The sequence below is a fragment of the Mirounga angustirostris genome, unplaced genomic scaffold (genome assembly GCF_029215605.1).
Source record: "Mirounga angustirostris isolate CCGP_5_RB_7025 unplaced genomic scaffold, mMirAng1.0.hap1 SCAF_10, whole genome shotgun sequence".
NCBI lineage: Eukaryota > Metazoa > Chordata > Mammalia > Carnivora > Phocidae > Mirounga > Mirounga angustirostris.
The window spans coordinates 109,614,278-109,633,690 of record NW_026991718.1 but is presented as its reverse complement, the minus strand read 5'-3'; the positions used below and the strand labels follow the sequence as shown (position 1 = coordinate 109,633,690).

At 55.8% G+C, this 19,413-nt stretch overlaps 1 protein-coding gene across 5 annotated transcripts in view; it reads left to right on the top strand.

The window, feature by feature from the left end:
* Positions 1–19,091, top strand: part of EBF4 (EBF family member 4) — a 56,439-nt gene extending 37,348 nt beyond the window's left edge. Inside the window, exons 8-18 of one of the 5 annotated variants that reach the window (XR_010405797.1) lie at positions 9,885–9,966; positions 10,768–10,885; positions 10,969–11,102; positions 11,198–11,324; positions 12,963–13,051; positions 13,183–13,248; positions 13,350–13,527; positions 13,608–13,796; positions 16,544–16,625; positions 17,932–18,007; positions 18,261–19,091. Coding sequence is in view for 4 of the 5 variants with exons in the window: in XM_064572917.1 (XP_064428987.1) it covers positions 9,885–9,966; positions 10,768–10,885; positions 10,969–11,102; positions 11,198–11,324; positions 12,963–13,051; positions 13,183–13,248; positions 13,350–13,527; positions 13,608–13,796; positions 16,428–16,625; positions 17,932–18,002 (1,252 nt within the window). In the remaining variant the exon portion in view is untranslated. The other 4 variants (XM_064572917.1, XM_045885525.3, XM_064572918.1 and 1 more) reach the window with 4 other exon arrangements.
* Positions 19,092–19,413: the final 322 nt, after the last annotated feature.

The window sequence follows — 19,413 nt, the reverse complement described above, 5'->3', positions numbered from 1 at the left end:
AGAGAGAGAGAGAAGCCGAGGGGGTTCATGTGAGATTCTCCCATGACCCCCCAGGGCTCACCAAACCACCCCTAGGGGGGTCACCCAAGGACAAGGGTCCCCAAGCCACCCCTAATTCAGAACAGAGATTTAAGGGAAAACTCCTGGGCAGCTGAAGCTGAGCTCAGGGTCAAAGTGGCCCCCACACTGAGGCAGGAGTGGAGCTATGGACAATGTCCCTAGAGGATATTGGAGGAGAGAAGAAGCACAGGCATGAGAAAGTCTGGGGGGACCATAATAGGTTGAGTGGGAGATGGCCTGCAGATCACCTGTCTGCAATTTGAATGATAAATTCTCTCCATAAAGTTAAGGGTTATTCAGAGTTGGGAGAGGCAAGCCAATGTGGAATGTCTGGCCAGATGACTTGGAGCAAGGCTCCCACCTCCCTCAGTTAAGTAAGATGTACTGATGCAGGGCCTGCCACGATATCATTTCTTACCCCAGCCCGTCTTCACCCTGATTGCCCATCTCAGAGAACTAGCCTCGACAGCACCAAGAAAGTCAGAGCTAAGGGAAATCTTCCTGACTCTGACCATGGTCAGAGATGAGCAGGAGAGGAGTCTGAGCCTCTGTCAGGGGTCCTGGGATGTCTGCGGCTGGGAATGGAATGATTTCTGAATGGGAAGGGGGCAACGCTCGGCCTTCTGTCCTCTCTGCCCTGGGTCGCTTGGCACGTTAAGGAAAGTGCCGGGCCTTACCGACCCCCAGCCTCTGCCTCTCACATGATTCATAAATAGGAGGTGTCAAGGTTTGTGGCTTGGGAGCCTGGCTCACCCACCCAAAGCCAGAAGAACACACAACTTCCTCTCTTCAGTCTTGGGACCTCTCCGTTCCCCTTTAGATCCCCAAATTACTTACAAGCACATCTCCCTCCTCTGTGGATTCCATCTGCCTGTCCATCCCCTCCGTCTCCCATCCCTCCTACCTTTTCTCCATCCCAGCCCCTCTTCTTGTTCTTCCCTTGGAGTCCAGCATCCTGCATTCACAGAGGACTCCCAAGGCTGGGGCTGGGGAGGAGGTGGCATGCAGGGGATGTATGTGTGTGTGTGTCTCTGTCCACATGGGCACAAAATGGGCTTCATGCTCCGGTGACCCACTGTAACTGTGCTCCCACCTGGCCCTGCCACTCCACGTGGGGCACCCAGAGGCCTCCCATTAGCAGCCCCTCTATCCCTCCATCCCTCCCTCAGAGAAGTGGAGTCACCACCACTCTTCATGGGCAGCTAGGGGCCCCGTAGCAGTCTCTTTACCACCTCTCCCCCTCTCCTCAGGCCTCATGCCCAGCCCTGAGGTTTGGAGAGCCTAGTAAGTGCCCTATCAACATGTTAATCAAATTACTTAGGAGCTAAAATTGACGCTGTTCATTAATTATACAAGATTATGCTAATTGTGCATGCAAATGCATGCAGGGGAACAGAAGGTGTTCAGGCGCATGGTGGGCCATTAGCATAGAGGATGGGGTGCGGGTGCATTGGCATGCTAATGTATGCGCCCCAGCTATTTATAGTCCCCCAGCCCATCTGTACTGCAGCCACCTCTGCCCCAAGTAGGGATCATGGCGGGGAGGCCAGGTCCAGGCCTGGCAGGTGGCTGTGGCCCCGGGGACACTTGGCTTTGGCTGCTGCCCCAGGCCGAGATCAGGAAGTAGGGGGCACCACCCCCATCTGGGCCACCCCAACCTGGGCCTGGATCATCACCCCAATCCCCTCGCTTACCATCCCTAGGTGCCCACTTCCCTGGAGGCAGAATGCTTCCAGATGACACAGCCAATAAGGCGCCCTCTGCTGACTCCCCATCACCCACGGATTCCAAATCCCGCAGGATTTGGTGCCAAACCCCCAGACCCTGGTCCACAGCTCTCCTGCTCCGTCTTGTCAGGTGCCACCGGGAAAGTGTGCCATGCATGCCCCCAGGCTCTTTGACAGGACTATTTATTCCCTTTGCGTGAAGGGCCCCTCCTCTTACTCCTCTTTCAGGGAAAATGCCCCTGGTCTTTCAAGGCCCCAAACACCTGTAGGAACCCTCATGTCTCCTGTCTCCTGTCTCCTGTGGCTGGCGCACTTACGCTGGGCAGCTTACACAGCTGGGTCCACCACTCTATCGTGCTGACTGGACTTTAGGTTTCTCTCTTTCCTGCTGGATTGTAATTTCCTTAAGACCTTGTTCACCTCTAGATTGTACTGCCTGAAACGCGTAAGGTGTTAAATACATCTTTTTCAATGGATGTGTTGAATGAATGAGGGAACGAATGGTCCAGCCATTTGGATCCTCCTCTGCCCTTGAGCTGGGGGCAGGGAGCTGCAGACAGTGACAACAGGGCACAGACCCTGCCCCGGAAGATGTTCTGTTTCTTCAGAGGCTCATGAGCTCAAAGGCAAGGCCTTTGGAGTCAAAATTAGCAGAGGATTCTCCCGGCCCCAGTTCCCCATCCCAGGCTGTAATGTGAGCTGTGGACTTAGAAATAAATATCCAGTTTTATTCTACACTTTGCTCCCAAGACTTTGCTCCCAATCTGCTTTCTCTCCCAAGGTAGTCACGGGACACTTGTTTGGAACACCCTGCCCCAACCCATGTATCCATTCCCATCACTTCCTCTTTCTTGATCTGTACTGTCCAATATGGTCGGTAGCCATGAGCCACATGTGACTATCTCAGTTTAAATTAAAATGAAACAGTGGCTCTCAATAAAATGAGAGCCTGGCTGGCTCTCAGTGGAGCGTGGAACTCTTGATCTCAGGATTATGAGTTCAAGTCCCACGTCAGGTGTAGAGATTACTCAAAAATAAAATCTTAAAAAAAAAAACAATAAAAGTAAATACATTAAGATGAAACAAAATTGAGGGCGCCTGGGTGGCTCAGTTAGTTAAGCGACTGCCTTCGGCTCAGGTCATGATCCCGGAGTCCCGGGATCGAGCGCCACATCGGGCTCCCTGCTCAGCGGGGAGCCTGCTTCTCCCTCACCCTCTGCCTGCCACTCCCCCTGCTTGTGCGCTCGCGCTCTCTCTCTGTCAAATAAATAAATAAAATCCTAAAAAAAAAGATGAAACAAAATTGAAAACAGTTTCTCAGTCACACTGACCACATGTCAGGTGCTCAGTAGCTACATGTGGCTAGTGGATATCATTTTGGGAAAAGCTCTCTCGGACAGCGCTTGTAATCTAGACATTACTAACAGCTTTCTCTCTGGAAGGGGGAACATGATTCCCACTCGAAGGGAGTCTCTCATGGGATGTGGGGAGGGCAAAGGTGGTGCAAAGCTGTGTGACCTGGTATCTTAGGATGAGATTCCTAGAAGCAGAGCTGGAGATGGGGGTGCTTGTGAAAGGGGTTTATTGGAGGAGAGCTCTGGGGAGAAAAAGAAGGGAACAGCATCCACAGGAGAAGCTTAGCAAGGAGACTGGAGTCTGGAGTCTGGCACCAGCCTGAGCCCTTGGGGAGTTCTGGAATATGAAAAGCACAGGGAGTTGGTCCTTCAAGTAATGTCATCTGTCTTTGGCTGAGGGCTGCTGGTGAGGAGCATATGCTTCTGCCTGAGGATAACTTGAGGGTAGTGGGGGCAGCTGTGAGCCAAAGAGTAGCCAATGCTCACAGCAGCGGGGGGTCGGGGAATCCAGCAGGCACCCACCCACCCTCTGGTACCTGGACACTGCTTTCCACCCCTGAGAACCCAGAGTTTGCGAGTGGACTCACATCACTCACTTCCACATGTTCCTTTATCTACGAGTCGCTTCTGAGGAAAGCGCTGGGCTGGGGAGCTCTCCTTATGCAGTGGTGTCACCCCTGAGAAGTTATATATACATCAGATGTTTGCACCAGAGTCACATTCAATCCAACATTTGCTTCCTTGGTAGGGATTATTCCATTGACAAGGAAGGTTCATTTTAATTTCATCTAGAGTTGTTTTTACAGGGAGGAAAAGAAAGCATTTATAGGAACGACGAGGAAGGCTAAGCTACGTTCAGGATGTGGTGAGGCAGGTGTGCAAGGGAACTGCTCTTACCTTTCACTTAAATCATAAGGACCCGGGTCACGATGCCTAACTACCACCCTTGAATTGCCCTATAAGCTGGATGACCACTGTCCACAGCGCTTCCTCTGGTCTTTTATTAAACTTTTTATAATGGAGAATGTTGAACATCTAGGCCAGAAGAGAATAATGAACCCACCGGTACCCTTCACTGAATTTCAACAATGATCAATTCTTGGCTCATCTTGTGCTCTAGTCTTTAATCCTAAACACCTTCTCGGACTGAGAGCGTGGTCAAAACAGCCAAAGGCCTCCAATTAGGAGCAAGGGGACATGAGGCTCCTTTGCAACCTTGCTGAATTTGTGACCTTGAGGATATCGCCACGAAATGGCTAAACATGTCCCTGTGCAGCCTGCCTCCCAGAGCTCCTTTTGAAGGAGGCTTGCTTGCCAGCCTCATGGCTGGGGAAGGGTTGGACTCTGAGAGCCCCATTTAGAGGGAATTTTCCATGACTCTTGTCAATATCGGTGGTTCATAGAGTCCCAAGCTCGTATCCAGACTTTGGCGTTTACTGTGACTTTGTAGTTTATTCTTGCTTATCCTTGGTTTCCTCATCTGTAAAGTGGGAATGATCACAGACCTACACCACCTCAGGGGTATGAAAGGATTAAACAAGGTAATGCCAACGATGAGCTCAACAGAGTTCCAGGCTCTTGCTAAGTGCTTGAGAGATTAGACCTGGATCACTTTTTACTTCCGTGTGTGTGTGTGTGTGTGTGTAGTTTTGTATTTTATTTGTAACTCATTCTTGTATTTTTGGTATTTTTCTTATAGTAATTCTAATGGCCTAATCGCAGGTCCTGGGACTTCACCTCTCTCTTGCTCCTCTTCCTGTGAGGCCCAGATGAGGAGACGTGCCCTCTTAGAGCCTCATGGCCACAGTGGGGCTGGCTCTGGGCACAAGTCCTGTACTGACCCAGAGAGCATCCTAAAATGCTCACTCTCCTTGGGGATACTCAGGTCAGCCAGGGCTGTGCACTTGGCCTGGTCTTGCTTCCCCTTCCTCCCCCCTCCCCCCCACCCCCGCCACAGACCAGCCAGGGAAAAGGGGTTCCCCCAGGCTCACTTCCGGCCTCATGGTGGGGAGCTGCTCAGAAAATGCCCCTCCCCGAGGCTTATCCAGGCTTGGCTGGTGGGTGCTTCCCTGGTGACAAGCAAGGCTTCACAGCCTCTCAACCAAGTGCACATGCAGTCTCCTGCCTCAGGTACCTGTGGGATATCTCGGGTCCCAGACTTGGTCCTCACTTACCCAGACCCTGCTAGGTTCTTTCCAGGGAAGGAGGAAGGGAGAAGAAATGGGGGTATGTAAAACAAACAAACAAAAAACCACTGGAATACAATTGCCAAGTTAGGGGCCACCTGGGTGGCTCAGTTGGTTAAGTGGTTAAGCGTCTGCCTTCGGCTCAGGTCATGATCTCAGGGTCCTGGGATCGAGCCCCATGTCGGGCTTCCTGCTCACAGGGAAACTGCTTCTCCCTCTCCTCCCTGCCTGTGCTCTCTCTTGCCATCTCTCTGTCTCTCTCAGATAAATAAATGAAATCCTAAAAAAAGCCAAACAATTGCCGAGTTAGCGACAAAGCTTGTTAATGTCCATAGAACGATACAAATACAAACTTTAGGGCAAATTTCTCTACCAAACAAATTATTTAGTTCTCCCAATAAAAATCATTTACATCTTATCATTTGCCTGCAAATTAGCACCACCTTTATAGAGTCTAGGTCCCAATCAATAGCAAATACAAGTCAAAGTTACGTTCCCCTAGGAGAATTAGGTAACACTTAGGCGGCTTTGTTAACACTCGAGAGCCCAGCACTGTCCAATATAAATGTAATGCAAGCCACAAATGTCATTTTAAATTTTCACTAATAGCCACATTTTTTTTAAAGAATTTATTTATTTGACAGAGAGAGACACAGCGAGAGAGGGAACACAAGCAGGGGGAGTGGGAGAGGGAGAAGCAGGCTCCCCACTGAGCAGGGAGCCCGATGCGGGGCTCGATCCCAGGACCCTGGGATCATGACCTGAGCCGAAGGCAGACGCTTAAAGACTGAACCACCCGGGTGCCCCTAGTAGCCACATTTTTAAAACAAGAAAAGGAACCGGTAGCATTAATTGTGACAATATATTTTATTTAATCCAATGTATCTAAAATATTATTTCAATGTGTAACCAATACAACAGTGTTACTAGTCAGCTATTTTACATTCAGTGGTTTTTTTTCTAAGTAAGTCATTGAAATTCGGTGTGTATTTTATACTTACGTCTCCATTCAAACCACATCGCAAAGGCTCAATGTCTCGCGGGGCTAGTGGCTGCCGGATCGGATAGTGTAGCTCTCGATCAGTGCCTCTCAAATTTTAGGAGGCATCAGAATCACCTGGAAGCCTTATGCAAACACAGATGGCTGGGCCGCACCTGAAGCATCTCAGTGGGTCAGGGTGGGGCCTGAAATTCTGCACTTCTAGCAAGTTCCCAGGTGATGCTGCTGCTGCTGGGCCAGGTGGCACACTTCGAAAAGCACTGTTCCAGGGTGACTTTGAAAGGACGCCTAGTCAGCATTTTGCCTTATTTTCACCTTGCGGGTAATTTTTCTTAACGCCCCTGAGGCTGGTGCGGGCTCAGGGCTACACCGCGGTAGCAGCAGGCCCTCTGTGGACTGTTTGCTTTGTTTGGCTCAGCCCTGGCTGGCTGGGAGCAGCCTCGCGGACCACCAGTTGGCAGGAGGTGAGAATCAGCAGCTCCACGATCGCTGGCGTTGACTGGGTGCGGCTCTGAGCTAGAAGTTCGGGGGGAGGAGATCGGGGACTAATCTTTGACACACCCAGGGACGGCCCAGGCCTTTTGTGGCTGCTTCTTCCTCAACACCACTCTGCACCAGGCTTAAAAACAGGGATGTTCTGGAGCAGGTCCACCGAGATGGAGGTGTAGGCCGGGCCCTGGGGCTCCCAGGGAGGGGCAGTCCCTGAAGTCTAGAATGGCCAGAAAAGGCTGGTCAGACAAGTAGTGGGAACCGGTGTAGACCCAGGACAAATACCACCCATGACTTATTTCTGGAAGTGAGTGATACTGGAAAGAGAAAGGGTGGGAAGACGTGCTGAGGAAAGGCTGAGGGGGCTCCCCGGGGGCAGAGGGGCCAGGCCGCTCAGGAAACAGCAGTGAGGTCATGGGAGGTCGGAAATAGAGGGTGTCCCAGAAGCTGTCCCTGGAACGCGCCTCAGTAACCATCAGCAGCTGCTCTCCCGGTTCTCCTGGTGGATGGAGATGGAGGTTAGAGATGCCACAAAGTGAGTCAGCACGTGGGCTGGAGCCCACATCTCGGGCCCTATCTCAGGAACCCTTCTTCTGGACTCTGTAGGTTTGGGAGTGGGGTTCGGTGCAGTGGGCGTGTGTGTGGATGTAAGGGAAGCGCATGTCACCGTGGGGACACTCATGCTTGCATCACCAGTGATATCCAAGGGCTAGCCTTAATCCCCATCAGGACAGGGACTGTTCCTATCCTGACCTCTGCCCTCCTCCTTCTAACGCCTTGGAAAGGACTGAGCCCATGAATGTGGAATTTAAGTGAAGTGGTCTGCACCACGCGTGATGAGGGTGTCTACGCTTTATGTCATGTAAATGTGGGGCACGCATAAGGTGGTTGCTGCGGACACGGGTGACACCATGAGGCGTCTCACAGGAATATAGGAGATCGTACTATGGCAGATTACGTGAGATAAATGGAGTGTCTGTACTGAGCAGGCCTGCTGTTTGGGGGCACTTAAGGTGACTGCACTTTGGGGTGACCTTATGGGTATATAGCACATCTACACTGGGGTGACTACTGTTTGGGGGCATATAAGCTGTCTGCACTGCAGTGTATCCAGTAGGGGTGAATGCGGAGGGTCTACATGGTGGGTGTGCCCTGTTTGGGGTCATGTGAGACCCCTGCATCCCAGAATGCTCCTCTGTAGGGCTGTTTAGGAGGTATACACTACACTACATGCATCGGGGGCGGGTGTTCACTGTGGAGGGAAATGTGTGTGGATGTAATGTCCCTATAGAAAGGAAAATGAAGGGAGTTCCCAGAAGGGTATTCACTGCGTGGGGGGATATGACAGGTGGTCATGTGTCAGCAGTGTGGACAAGAGGCCACATCTCTAGGAAAATGACTGGTTCCAGCTCCTAATGAGGGGCTGCCCCTTGGGACGCCTCATTCCAGGGGTGGTGCCCACCCCTACCAACACGTGGGGACCTCCTCTTTGGGAACTCGCTTTTAGAACCTGTGACAAATCTTCATCTGAATGTGAAGTTCATGCTTGCAGGCTTTGGAGGCAACTCTAGGGAGTTAAGTTGGATATTCAGATTTGGGGTTCAAAACCAGGGGGTGGTGGTAAAATGAGGACGCACACTGGCAGAGCTCATGGGATGGCCCAGGAGGCGGGCCACGTGCCAGGACCCCAACCCCTGCAGACGTTAGCCCTGCATGCCGTAGTTTGTAAAGGGCATCTCCCCGGATGCTCTCAGGGTCCTGTCGGGGCTAGGGCAGATGTCGATAGTATTTTGAGTTCACTAAGAGCACAAATCCAGAGCATTATCCTTGGTTACCTCCCTGGTGGCTGGCAAGGCTAAGGCCCCAGCATCCTAGCCAACTGCCTAGAAGGACTGGGGGACCAAGGTCTCATGTGTTTGTCTAAAAACCAGTCTCATCACTGCATATACTGTGCTTTTTTCCAACTCCTGTATGAGAAAAAGAAGGTATTCAACGTGCATCTGTCCGGCGTGTCTGACAGGTACACCACGTGTGTGTGATGGGTATAGGCTCTGTCTGATGAGGTTGTCGCTCTGTGTGTAACGCATGTAGAATACGTGCACGGGAGATCTGTTTGGGTGGGGTGTGCCGTGGCAGGGAGTCTGCTCTGTGTGCGCGAGATCTGTGTGCAAAAGGGATTTGTTGGTCAGGGGGCGGGGGGATCTGCTGCAAAGGAGGAAGGGCGATCTGCTTGCAGTTTGTGATGACTCTATGGCATTTGCAATGACTGCATTTCGGGTAATCGTATACGACATACAGGATACGTTAATAGATACACTCTTTCCGTGCATATACGGTATAGGATGGACATGCGCTGCACATGATGGGTACAGACTTTGTGTGGGAGTAGTATACCGTATGTGTATGAGGACTACAGGCTGTATGTGGAATATGTATGATATATGCTCTGTGAAGGGTGTACCCTGAGCGTAGTGGGTATACGCTGTGTGTGAGGGCTGCATTTTGTGAGTGATAGTACATAGGCATATACGGTATGTATAATGGATGTATTATAATGAGTGTGCATGGTGTGTGGGATAGTATACTCGGGAGGAGGGATCTGCTGTGTGATGTGGATGCACATACAGTATAACATATATACGTGGTGTGGGATAGGTTTACGAGTGTGAGTACATACTGCATATGGCATATACATTTTGTGCTGGGTATAACTCATGAGTAATTGGTATATATCGTGTATATATAACGGACATAGTATCTATGGGGACTGTCCTTTGGGTGGGTGTGATGGGTATATGCTTTGTGGGATAAATAAGCACTGTGAGATCCTACATTGGGGGCGGGAGTGGATATTCTGTGTTGTGAATTAGTTGGGAAGGGTCTACTTGGTGTCTATCAGGCATTATGTATGTACGCAGCTGGTGGTGGGAATAGGGGTTATGTGCCTTGTTGAGCAGGTGGGGGGAGTAACCCCCCTGGGAAGGGGCATGGAAGGGACCAGTTGGCTCTTCATCCATTTCCAGAACCCCTACCCCAGCCCTTGAGCCCACCTACCACACCCTTTCAGGTTCTTCCTCAAATTCTTCCTCAAGTGCAACCAGAACTGCCTAAAGAATGCCGGGAATCCCCGAGACATGCGCCGCTTCCAGGTGGGTCTGGGAGAGGGGTCCCCTTGCAAACCCACCCCTTCCTGATGGGCTGGGTGGGGAAGGCTGTGGTCCTGCCACCCCGGGGAAAGCCCCTAGGCAGATCTCTGCCCAGCCCTGTGCTAATTTAGGGCCCGGTGCCTGCTGGGGGTGGGGCAGCTCTGTCTCAACTTATGCTGGCTGCCAAGGGAGGCTTCATTAGAGTCCCACTTAAGGAGATGCTAATTGTGACATTTTTACATGATTAACGACCCAGCTAATTTGCATAGCCTGAAGCAGAGAGCAGCTGCCCTTAGTACATCCCCAACCTGCACACCCCTCTCAGTGAAGGGTGGGAGGGAGAGAAGGAGGTAGCCCCAGTTCCTCCCAAGGGCGGGGGCTCCTGCTCATGGTTCCTCAGGCTGATGCTGCCTCCCCCCTTAGTCAAAACTCTCACTCCCACTTGCCTAAAACACATTCCTGCCTTGGAGCCCCAAGGATTCAGCCCGGGGTGCGTGTGTGCCCCCAAACAGTAGCCATTCTGCCCAAGGAGACAGAGATTTTTTCAGGGCTCTTGATTTTTCTAGTTCCTGGGGGTCACTTCCCCTGGGCAGCCAGAGATAGCCCATCTCGGCTGTCACCTGACCTAGCTGCCCGCCCCCCCCCCCTTCCACCAGCTCAGCCCCTGGGGGATGCTCTTTCCCATGCCCATGACTCTGAGCTCCAGCCTCCAGCCACCCTGGCCAAGTTGCAAATTGCCCGCCACAGTCCCCTGCAGGGAGCCCCTGAGGGCTTCAGCCAGGCGGGCCTCTGCTCTCCTTGCAGGTGGTGGTGTCCACCACGGTGAGCGTGGACGGACACGTGCTGGCCGTGTCTGACAACATGTTTGTGCACAACAACTCCAAGCATGGTCGCAGGGCGCGCCGCCTGGACCCCTCTGAAGGTCAGGACCCGGGGCCGGGCCCAGCCAGCCCCCAGCCCCACCTTGGCGCAGGCCCCTGACCTGTCTCCTCTCCTGCCTCCCAGCTGCCACCCCCTGTATCAAGGCCATCAGCCCCGGGGAGGGCTGGACCACAGGAGGCGCCACCGTCATTGTCATCGGCGACAATTTCTTCGACGGGTTGCAGGTCGTGTTCGGGAACGTGCTCGTGTGGAGCGAGGTGGGCCACCCCCGCCAGTCTCCCTCGGGGCCTCGCGGCTGGGCCCTCCCCTCGCCCCGGGCTGGAACCCGCAGGCCTCCCCTCTCCCCTCGCAGCTCATCACGCCCCACGCCATACGGGTTCAGACGCCCCCGCGGCACATTCCCGGGGTGGTGGAGGTGACCCTGTCCTACAAGTCCAAGCAATTTTGCAAGGGAGCCCCCGGCCGTTTTGTCTACACAGGTAAGGAGTCAGGCGGGGGACAGAGGGTGGGGGCAGAGAGGCCTAGGGTTGCTGGAGGGAGGCCCGTCCCCGACACCCCCGCCCCCCCCCACCCCCCGCGTGCACCAGAGCCCGGGTCTCTGAGTTAGCCAAAATCTAAGCTGCGGCCACGCCCGCTAAGCGGCTGCTCCGCCTCCTCCCCACCGGAACCCCTTGACCCCTTCTCGCGCGGGACCTTCCTTCGCAGAGCTTCTCAGTTTCCCTCTTTGGCCTGACTGCTCAATCCCCTCCCAGGCTCGGAGTCTCAGCCCTGCTGGAACTTTCTCCCTGCCTAGGCCCTCCTGTCCTGGGCACTGAACACCCCCCCCTCCCCGACACACACACACTCCCCGGGGTCTAGAATATCTCCAGCTGGTACCTCTATTTCAAAGGTTCCCCAAAATAGACTCGATACTCCCGAATCTACCCTCGGTCTCTTTGTTCCCCAAGCCACCCAAGTCTTCCCTCTGTGTGGGCATAAACACACACACACACGCACACACACCCCTTGCACACACACACACACAGCCCTTGCAGGAAGCCAGGGCAAAAAGTTAACACAAGACAGGAGTGTAGAATCCCCCATCCCGGCTCTAATTTGACCACTGGCCAGGACCTTCTCCACCTTCCTCCTCCTGCCCTGCGGCAGCCACCCACTTCTCCCCACTTCTCCCCGTTCTCCTCTCCGAAGATAATCTCCTAGCCCTTCCCTGCACCGCTCCGGACACTCGGTAGCGATCCTAACTTACTGCTAGGGAGTTACAGTCTAAGGGGAAAGGGGGTGGGGGTGGCCTTAGCTGGGACCAAAGTGTGAGGTGGGTGAAGTTACAGGTGGAGGGGAGGGAGCGACCTCTAGGAGGCAGTGTGGGCTTAACTGGACTAAGCTAAGACTGCTTGGATGATTAGGGAGGTAGAGCTGAGGAAGGAAAGGCAGTCCTGGAGAAGGAATGGCAAATGCAAAAACCTGGGAATGAGTGCTTTACATGTCGGGGGAAACGGAAGGAAATTCACTAAACCTGGAGTTGGACCTGAAGAAAGTGGGTAGGGCCTTGAGGCTTTGTGAGTTGGTCCAGGCCAGGCCGGAGGAGGAGGTCATGGGGTGCCTAGTCAGGAGTCTGCCGCCTAGCCTGCAGAGCCCTGGATGTGGGCCAGTCCCTTCCCGGGGGCACACGCAAACTTCTAACGATCAGATGCTGCTGAGAGTCCACCTGAGCTCTGATAAATGGAGACTGTTGGAGTTTTTAACTTTTGTAATGGACATGTTACTCCTGATAATGCAGACAGAAAACTCTCCCTCCAGTCCTGCCCCTAGGAATATAGAAGCTAATAAGTCTATACAGTTGCCTTTTTTCGAATCACAGATGGGATGGTAGAGTGCTTGTGTGTTAATGCCAAGCACCTGGCACAGGGCCCGGCTCAGTAAATATTTGTTGAATGAATGAGCAAAGAAAGGAACTGAGGACACTCCGCGAACCGAACCTCGCTGACCCGTGTGCCCGGAGTTTTGGGCTGGGCTGGGTGGAGGGGGTCTGCAGCGAGGCTCCCCGACTGGTTGCTGGCGGGCTTGGCCCTGCGGCGGGCGCTGGGAGGGGGTCCTCCAAACGCCGCCCTTCTCCCCAGCCCTGAATGAGCCCACCATCGACTACGGATTCCAGAGGCTACAGAAAGCCATCCCCAGACACCCCGGAGATCCCGAGAGGCTGCCCAAGGTACCCGGAGGGGCGCAGGGACCGGGGATGAGGGTGACCCGTGGACCGGGGGCGGGCGGGGGAGACGTCCGGCCGCTCGGCCGCCCCCAGGGGCTGGCCCTCCGTCCCGCTGTGTCCTCCCCCGCCCCCAGGAAGTGCTGTTGAAGCGGGCGGCCGACTTGGCGGAGGCCCTGTACGGAGTGCCCAGCAGTAACCAGGTATGGCGCCTCCGCCCGCCTCCTCGCGCCGCCGGGCCGGGGGCTGTCCCCCTCCCGGCGCCTGCGGCTGCCCCGGCCGTGCCCCGCTCTTGTCTTCGCAGGAGCTCCTCCTGAAGCGCGCGGCGGACGTGGCCGAGGCTCTGTACAGCGCCCCCCGCGCGCCCGCGCCGCTCGGACCCCTGGCCCCGAGCCACCCGCACCCCGCCGTCGTGGGCATCAACGCCTTCAGCAGCCCGCTGGCCATCGCCGTCGGGGACGCCACGCCGGGCCCGGAGCCGGGTGCGTCCCGCCGCCCCCTGCGCGCAGCGCCCCCCGCCGGCGCCCGCCCGCGCTGCGCGCCTGACCGCCCTCTCTCGCAGGCTACGCGCGCAGCTGCGGCAGCGCGTCCCCGCGCGGGTTCGCGCCCAGCCCCGGCTCGCAGCAGAGCAGCTACGGCAGCGGCCTCGGCGCGGGCCTCGGCGGCTACGGGGCGCCGGGTGTGACCGGCCTCGGCGTGCCCGGGTCCCCTAGCTTCCTCAATGGCTCCACGGCCACCTCGCCCTTCGCCAGTGAGTGTCCCCGGCCCGGGGAGCTGCATGGGGCGCAGCCCTGCCCCCTCCCAGCCCAGGGCGGGTGGGGGCGCACCACGGTCGACCCTGGCCTGGCCCTCCGCAGCCCGGCCAGCCCTCTCCGCGTGTGACCGGTCTCTGCCGTTGGACGCCCGCCCCTCGACCCCACCCCTCGGCGGCGCCCCGGGCCCTGGGGCCGGGGCAGTTCTCGCGCCTTTGGGCTCTTGGCGGATTTCAGCGGCACACCTCGTTTGTAGCCCTCCCCTCCTCCTGAAAGGGGCGTTAACGGGGGGACAGCCGGCTGAAACCCGGCGGACCGCCACCTTTCCATCTTACGCCAGGACTTTGGGGGAGGCTGGCGCCCCCTGCCGGAAGCCCTAGGGAACTAATGGCGTAGGCCAAATGGGCTTCTACGGGTCTGAAAAACGGGTCGGAGGAGAGATGTGGCTCCCTGCAATCAGCTCGGGAAGAGCCGGCGAAGTCTGTGTGGTCAGGCAGCTGGATTCAGGGTGTGAAAGTCCAAATCAGGAGCTGGCTGACATTCAGCAAGTTACTGTATTTCTTTCAACTTCAGTTTCCTCTCTGTAAAATGGGGTCAGTATCACCCTGCCTGGGGTTGTTCCCTGATCTGAAGCCGCCACTGTGCATGAAGTGCCCAGACTTAGAAAGAGCATGTGATTTCACATCCTAGGTACTACTCTTTCTGGCTGTGGGTTTGAGCCTGACTCTCTGCTGGTGGCCTGGGCTCAGCTTCTGGGACCCAAAGCCCCATATGCCCATGTTTACATAAGCCATGAACCTCTGCTGTCGGTACCTAAAGCCCTGTGTCTCCTGGCCCTCTGCTCAGGCCAGGCTCCACTTCTCCCACTTCCTTCAGATCTGGGACAGTATTCTTAAAGACTCTCTGGGTGCCCCCTTGAATTTTAAACTGGTAGGGTCTGGACTACCAGTCCCTCTCCTCCACCACACACACACACACAGTGCAGTCAGAAGTGGGGAACATACTGCCCCAGGGGGCAGAAGCCACCCCATCTGGGATCTCCCCATTCAGCCAGAGGATCAAGAATTCTAGAGCAGCTTGAGCCCTGCTTCCAGCATCAGCTGGGAACACCCTGGACTTGCCTAAGGGTCAGTCCCATCTCATGACCAGGTCTTACCCAGGTCCCCACCCTATTCCCTGGGTCATTCTCATTGAGTTTGCCAGGACATGCCTGAAATGACATCCAGAACTGCCCCAACCAGAGGGTCTGGGGCTGTCTGCTTGGGCCTCCCCTTGGTCTTCTGCTTTGGCCACCAGCAACTCCCAGTTTGACCCACAAATCCCAGTACTACCCAAGCTACAATATGTGGCTGTGAGCTTCCAGCCTTGGGGGATACAGTACATTTTCTGGCATTCGTCTCAAGCCCTCCACGGAGCTCCATGGACCTCATCAACTAGCCGTGAGCACTGTCTTAAGGAGATGGTGCTCCATGAGGCTGAGGACATTTGGAACAGGGGTAGCTGTTGAAGGCATCACTTTATCAAAGGGGGAGGGGGGGTGCTCTGATGCCAAAGGCAGCCTTCTCAAGCTATTGGTTTCTTTCAGGAAGCCCCCACCCCCACCCCCACCCCATGCAGGCTGCTTGGACAACACTCAAATCACAACTTTACTGATATTCAGAAGAGAGAGGCAGGGAGTCGGGGTTAGATGAAAATGTAGAAAGGAGGATCCAGAGGTGCCCGAAGCCCCCAAGAGAGGAGGCTGCAGGAAGGAGGGGCAGCCAGAGCCTGTGTGCTGGAGGCTCCCTGGCCATTCCCAGGAGAGCAATGCACAGCCCTGGATGGCCCGGAGGTCTCGAACAGGAAGATGCAAGGATGTGGATCTCTGTGTTTTTGTTTAAAATTGACCAGCCGGAGGAGGGAGATATAGGAGGCCTCCAGGCCCTGGCTAGGGGTGACAGGACCTGTATTAAGCGGGCAAAGAACAAAGTGCCCAGTGGGGGCAGGTGGGGGTGGGGTCGGTAAGGGAAACATATGTGTGGAGGAAGTTAGGGTACTTGTGTGAGTTGAGATCCTGGGCAGAGAGGCCCTATAACAGGAATCTGTGTGCACCCCCCAAAACATCCCTGACCTCTTGCCCCAGCTCTGCTATGAACCCTGATCTTTGACTCTAACCTTGGTACCCCAAGGCCCACGAATGTTCCTTAGCATCTCAGAATCCCACTGGCTTTCAGCAGGAATCCTGATCTATTCCTATTCTATTCCGTCTCTTCCACATCTTTCATCTTTGGGGACACCTCCCAATATTTGGTTTTGTTCAGTGTTCTGGTTTTGCTTTGATTTTGACCTAGTCTGGCCTCTCGTTTCCAGCCCCAAGAAAGGGTCTTTAGAACCTCCCCGAAAGACAAGTGCTGGCCCAGGACCCCAGGGACTCCCAGCCTGCCTCCAGCCCCTGCCCGGTATTGGTCTCCCCAGGACCGTCACAGCAGCCCCCTAGTGAGGTCTGGGCCTGGTGCCTGAGTCAGCAGCCCACCTGGGGCCCACTGTCCGTGCCAGGGCCCCAACCGAGCTGCTCACTCTGGTGCTGTCTCCCTGTTGTGTCTCCCACCGCCTTCCCTGCTACGCCTGCCCCTCCCCGCCCCGCCCCGGAGTCATGCCCTCTAGCCCCCCGCTGGCCGCTGCCTCCTCCATGTCCCTCCCGGCCGCTGCCCCCACCACCAGCGTCTTCTCCTTCTCGCCTGTCAACATGATCTCCGCTGTCAAACAGAGGAGCGCCTTCGCCCCCGTGCTGCGCCCACCCAGCTCCCCACCCCAGGCCTGCCCGAGAGCCCATGGAGAGGGACTTGCAGGTGGGTGACCCGTGCTGCCCCGCTATGGCCTGGTGGGGCAGCTAGGCTTCCGGCACTCACCCCGTCCACATCTCACCAGAGCCTCGTGCTGGTTGGCCAGGTATCCCTGGAGGGTGTAGAGCAGGGAGCTCTGCCGGGGTCCCAGGAGGTCCATCTGGATCCCATTTCCCTGGGCCCCATCGCTTGGGGTGGTCACCACTCTGAGTACTGTCAGTTGGCCACTTGACCACAGAGAAGACTCGAATCCCAGTTGGAGAAGGTCTGAAAACCCCTCCAAGGCCCCATCCCCACCTGCTTGAGCCCAGAGCAAAGACCCCACACTCAGAGCTGGAGAAACCACACACAGGCTGCAGGCCTTTCACCTGGGCCTCCCAGCATCCACCGAAGGGTAGCACGCAACACTGTGAGGGACTGGGTCACTCAGCGGATGGAAGGGGACTGACTTTAGATGAGGTTTAGCCCAGCCTCCCTCCCCCATATTTACAGATGTGGAATCGAGACGATGTCACCCTTACCATGTGCCATTAGTGAAATGGTTGTCATTTGTCAGTTATCAATCTCCTTCAAGTCAACATTCAACTTAACAAAGCCTGGGTCCTAGCCAGTAGTATAGAGTGAGTCAGGGATCACATCCCCCCAGAATAAGATGACTCAGGGCAGGCTCATTAGATAATGCTCTAGGATGATTTCAAAGGGCACACGGGCTTTTTTTTTTTTTTTTTTTTTTCTTTTTTGCCTTGTTTCCAAGTTTTGGATGATTTTTCTTAACCCAAGTGTGTCTGGAGCTTAAAATGTGAGTTTTGGGGAGCAGAGGGCCACCGATTTCTCCCACCAGCAGAGAGGAGCCGTGGAGGTGGGGGTTTCGGCGGGGGAGAAGATGATGGAAGTGATGAGTGTCGTGGACGTCTGGGAGGGAGACAGGCCACTGCCACGGGAGGGGTCCGTACTCCAAGAGGCTGACCTCCTTTCTGAGCTGGCACTCTGTTTCCTCACCTTGGCACAGGCCCTGTGGTGGAAGCAGGGCTGGGAAGAGGAGCCCAGAGTCATCTTTTTCGATTGAGGCAGTGAGACAGGCGAGGACCTGGGGCCGCACCTCCTAAGAGGCCTGAGGGGCACGCCTCACCTAACTGTCAGCGGTGCCCACCAGGCCAGGACCAGGAGCGGCTGAGCACCTGCCAGGCTCTCCGTAGCTCTGCCCTCAGGAAGGGCCGTATGCCCTGCGTGCTGTCCCCAGCCCAGAGGCACACAGGCAGATAAGGTCCCCAGGCCACACGCAGCTTATGGTTCTTCTCTTTGCCTACCACAGACCAGCCTTTTGAGGATTCCGACAAGTTCCACTCTTCAGCCCGGGGGCTTCAGGGCCTGGCGTACTCCTAATCATGGTAGGTCTCCGGCTGGGCCTTGCTTCCTTCCCTGGCCCTGCATAGACTCTACAAAACACTTGAGCAAGGATGGGGCCCTGGGGTCCGAGTCTCCCTCTCCAGGGCCCATCTAGACAGCTGTCAGGACCACACAGCCAGCCCCCTCCTGCCCCCGACCCACAAGGCCCAAGCTGAAAAGGTGGAGAGAAGGGGTTTCCTGTCCCCTTGCAGCCAGCCTTTTTCCAGGACCTTCTTCTCTCCCTCTCCCCCCCAGGTCTGCAGGTGTTGCCCCCACTGAGCCCGGACTGGAGGTTCCTCTGGGCTATACACTCATGTCCTGGATGGCAGCACAGAGAGATGCGGACCCAGGGCTTCGGGCAGACATCCACCCAAAGGCCTGAATAGGCCTCCTTGTGCTTGAGGCCTCCAGCCCCACAGGCTTCTCTCACCTCCCTCTCGCGGGGCTGGTCGGAAGCCCTAGCACTGTGCTTATGCTTTTGGCAGAAGAGCCTCCCGGGGAGGTACCGGGATGCTGGGCTTTCCTCACTGGGTCAGTTCCTCTGGAAGAGATGGACCTTGTGCAGACCAGACCATCAGGCGACAGGAGCAGGGGATGGGGACCGTGGGAAAGAGGACAGCTCAGGGAGAAGTGGCCTGGGGAGGTCCTGTTTGTGTCTGACCCATCTCAGCTGGCCCAGCATCCCGACCACTCTCCAGGGCAAGGGGTGGTGCCCATCAGCCTCAGGAGGCCTGCCCAGGCTCCCATGGAGCTTCCAACGGCTGCTCAACCCCCGTGGCCACCCCCGTCGAGGCCTGCACACTCATGCTTGCCACATTATGAATCCCACCAGGGGCTTTTGGCATGGAGGGTGCAGAAGAGGGAATGCCAAGCCCCCTGAATTTTGGGTCTTCCTCCCAATGGCTATCTCATGGACTCCGGCCCCACACACACATGACTCCGGCTGGCCCCGTGGTACCATGGAATGGGCCTAGCTGCCCCTGGCCTCATATTCCGATCAGCTGAGGTTGGAGAAAAACAGAACAATAAACACAGCTGCAGGTGACCAGCTGGCCTCTCTTGCCTGCTTCCTTGGCGTGGGTCTGCTTTTCTCAGCACTTCTGCGGCTCTCCTGGGGCCCCTCCCAGCCGTGCCCCTGTGCAGCCTTCTTGCACCTTGGGCTTTTTCAACAGCCCCAGAGTTGAGCAAGTATTACCTGCCCCATGTCTGCTCTCAGGTACTGTTGGGGGTGGTGGGCAGGCTAGTCGGCCTGAGGACTTAGGACGTGGGCTCCACCCCAGAAGCTTAGACTGGGAGCACAACCTGGCCACTGAGGACTCAGTCCCCCGGCTGTCTGGCCAGGACCAAGGCAGGGGTTGTCAGAGGACTTCCCGGGAATGAGAAGAGCGCAAACAAAATGCTGTTCAGT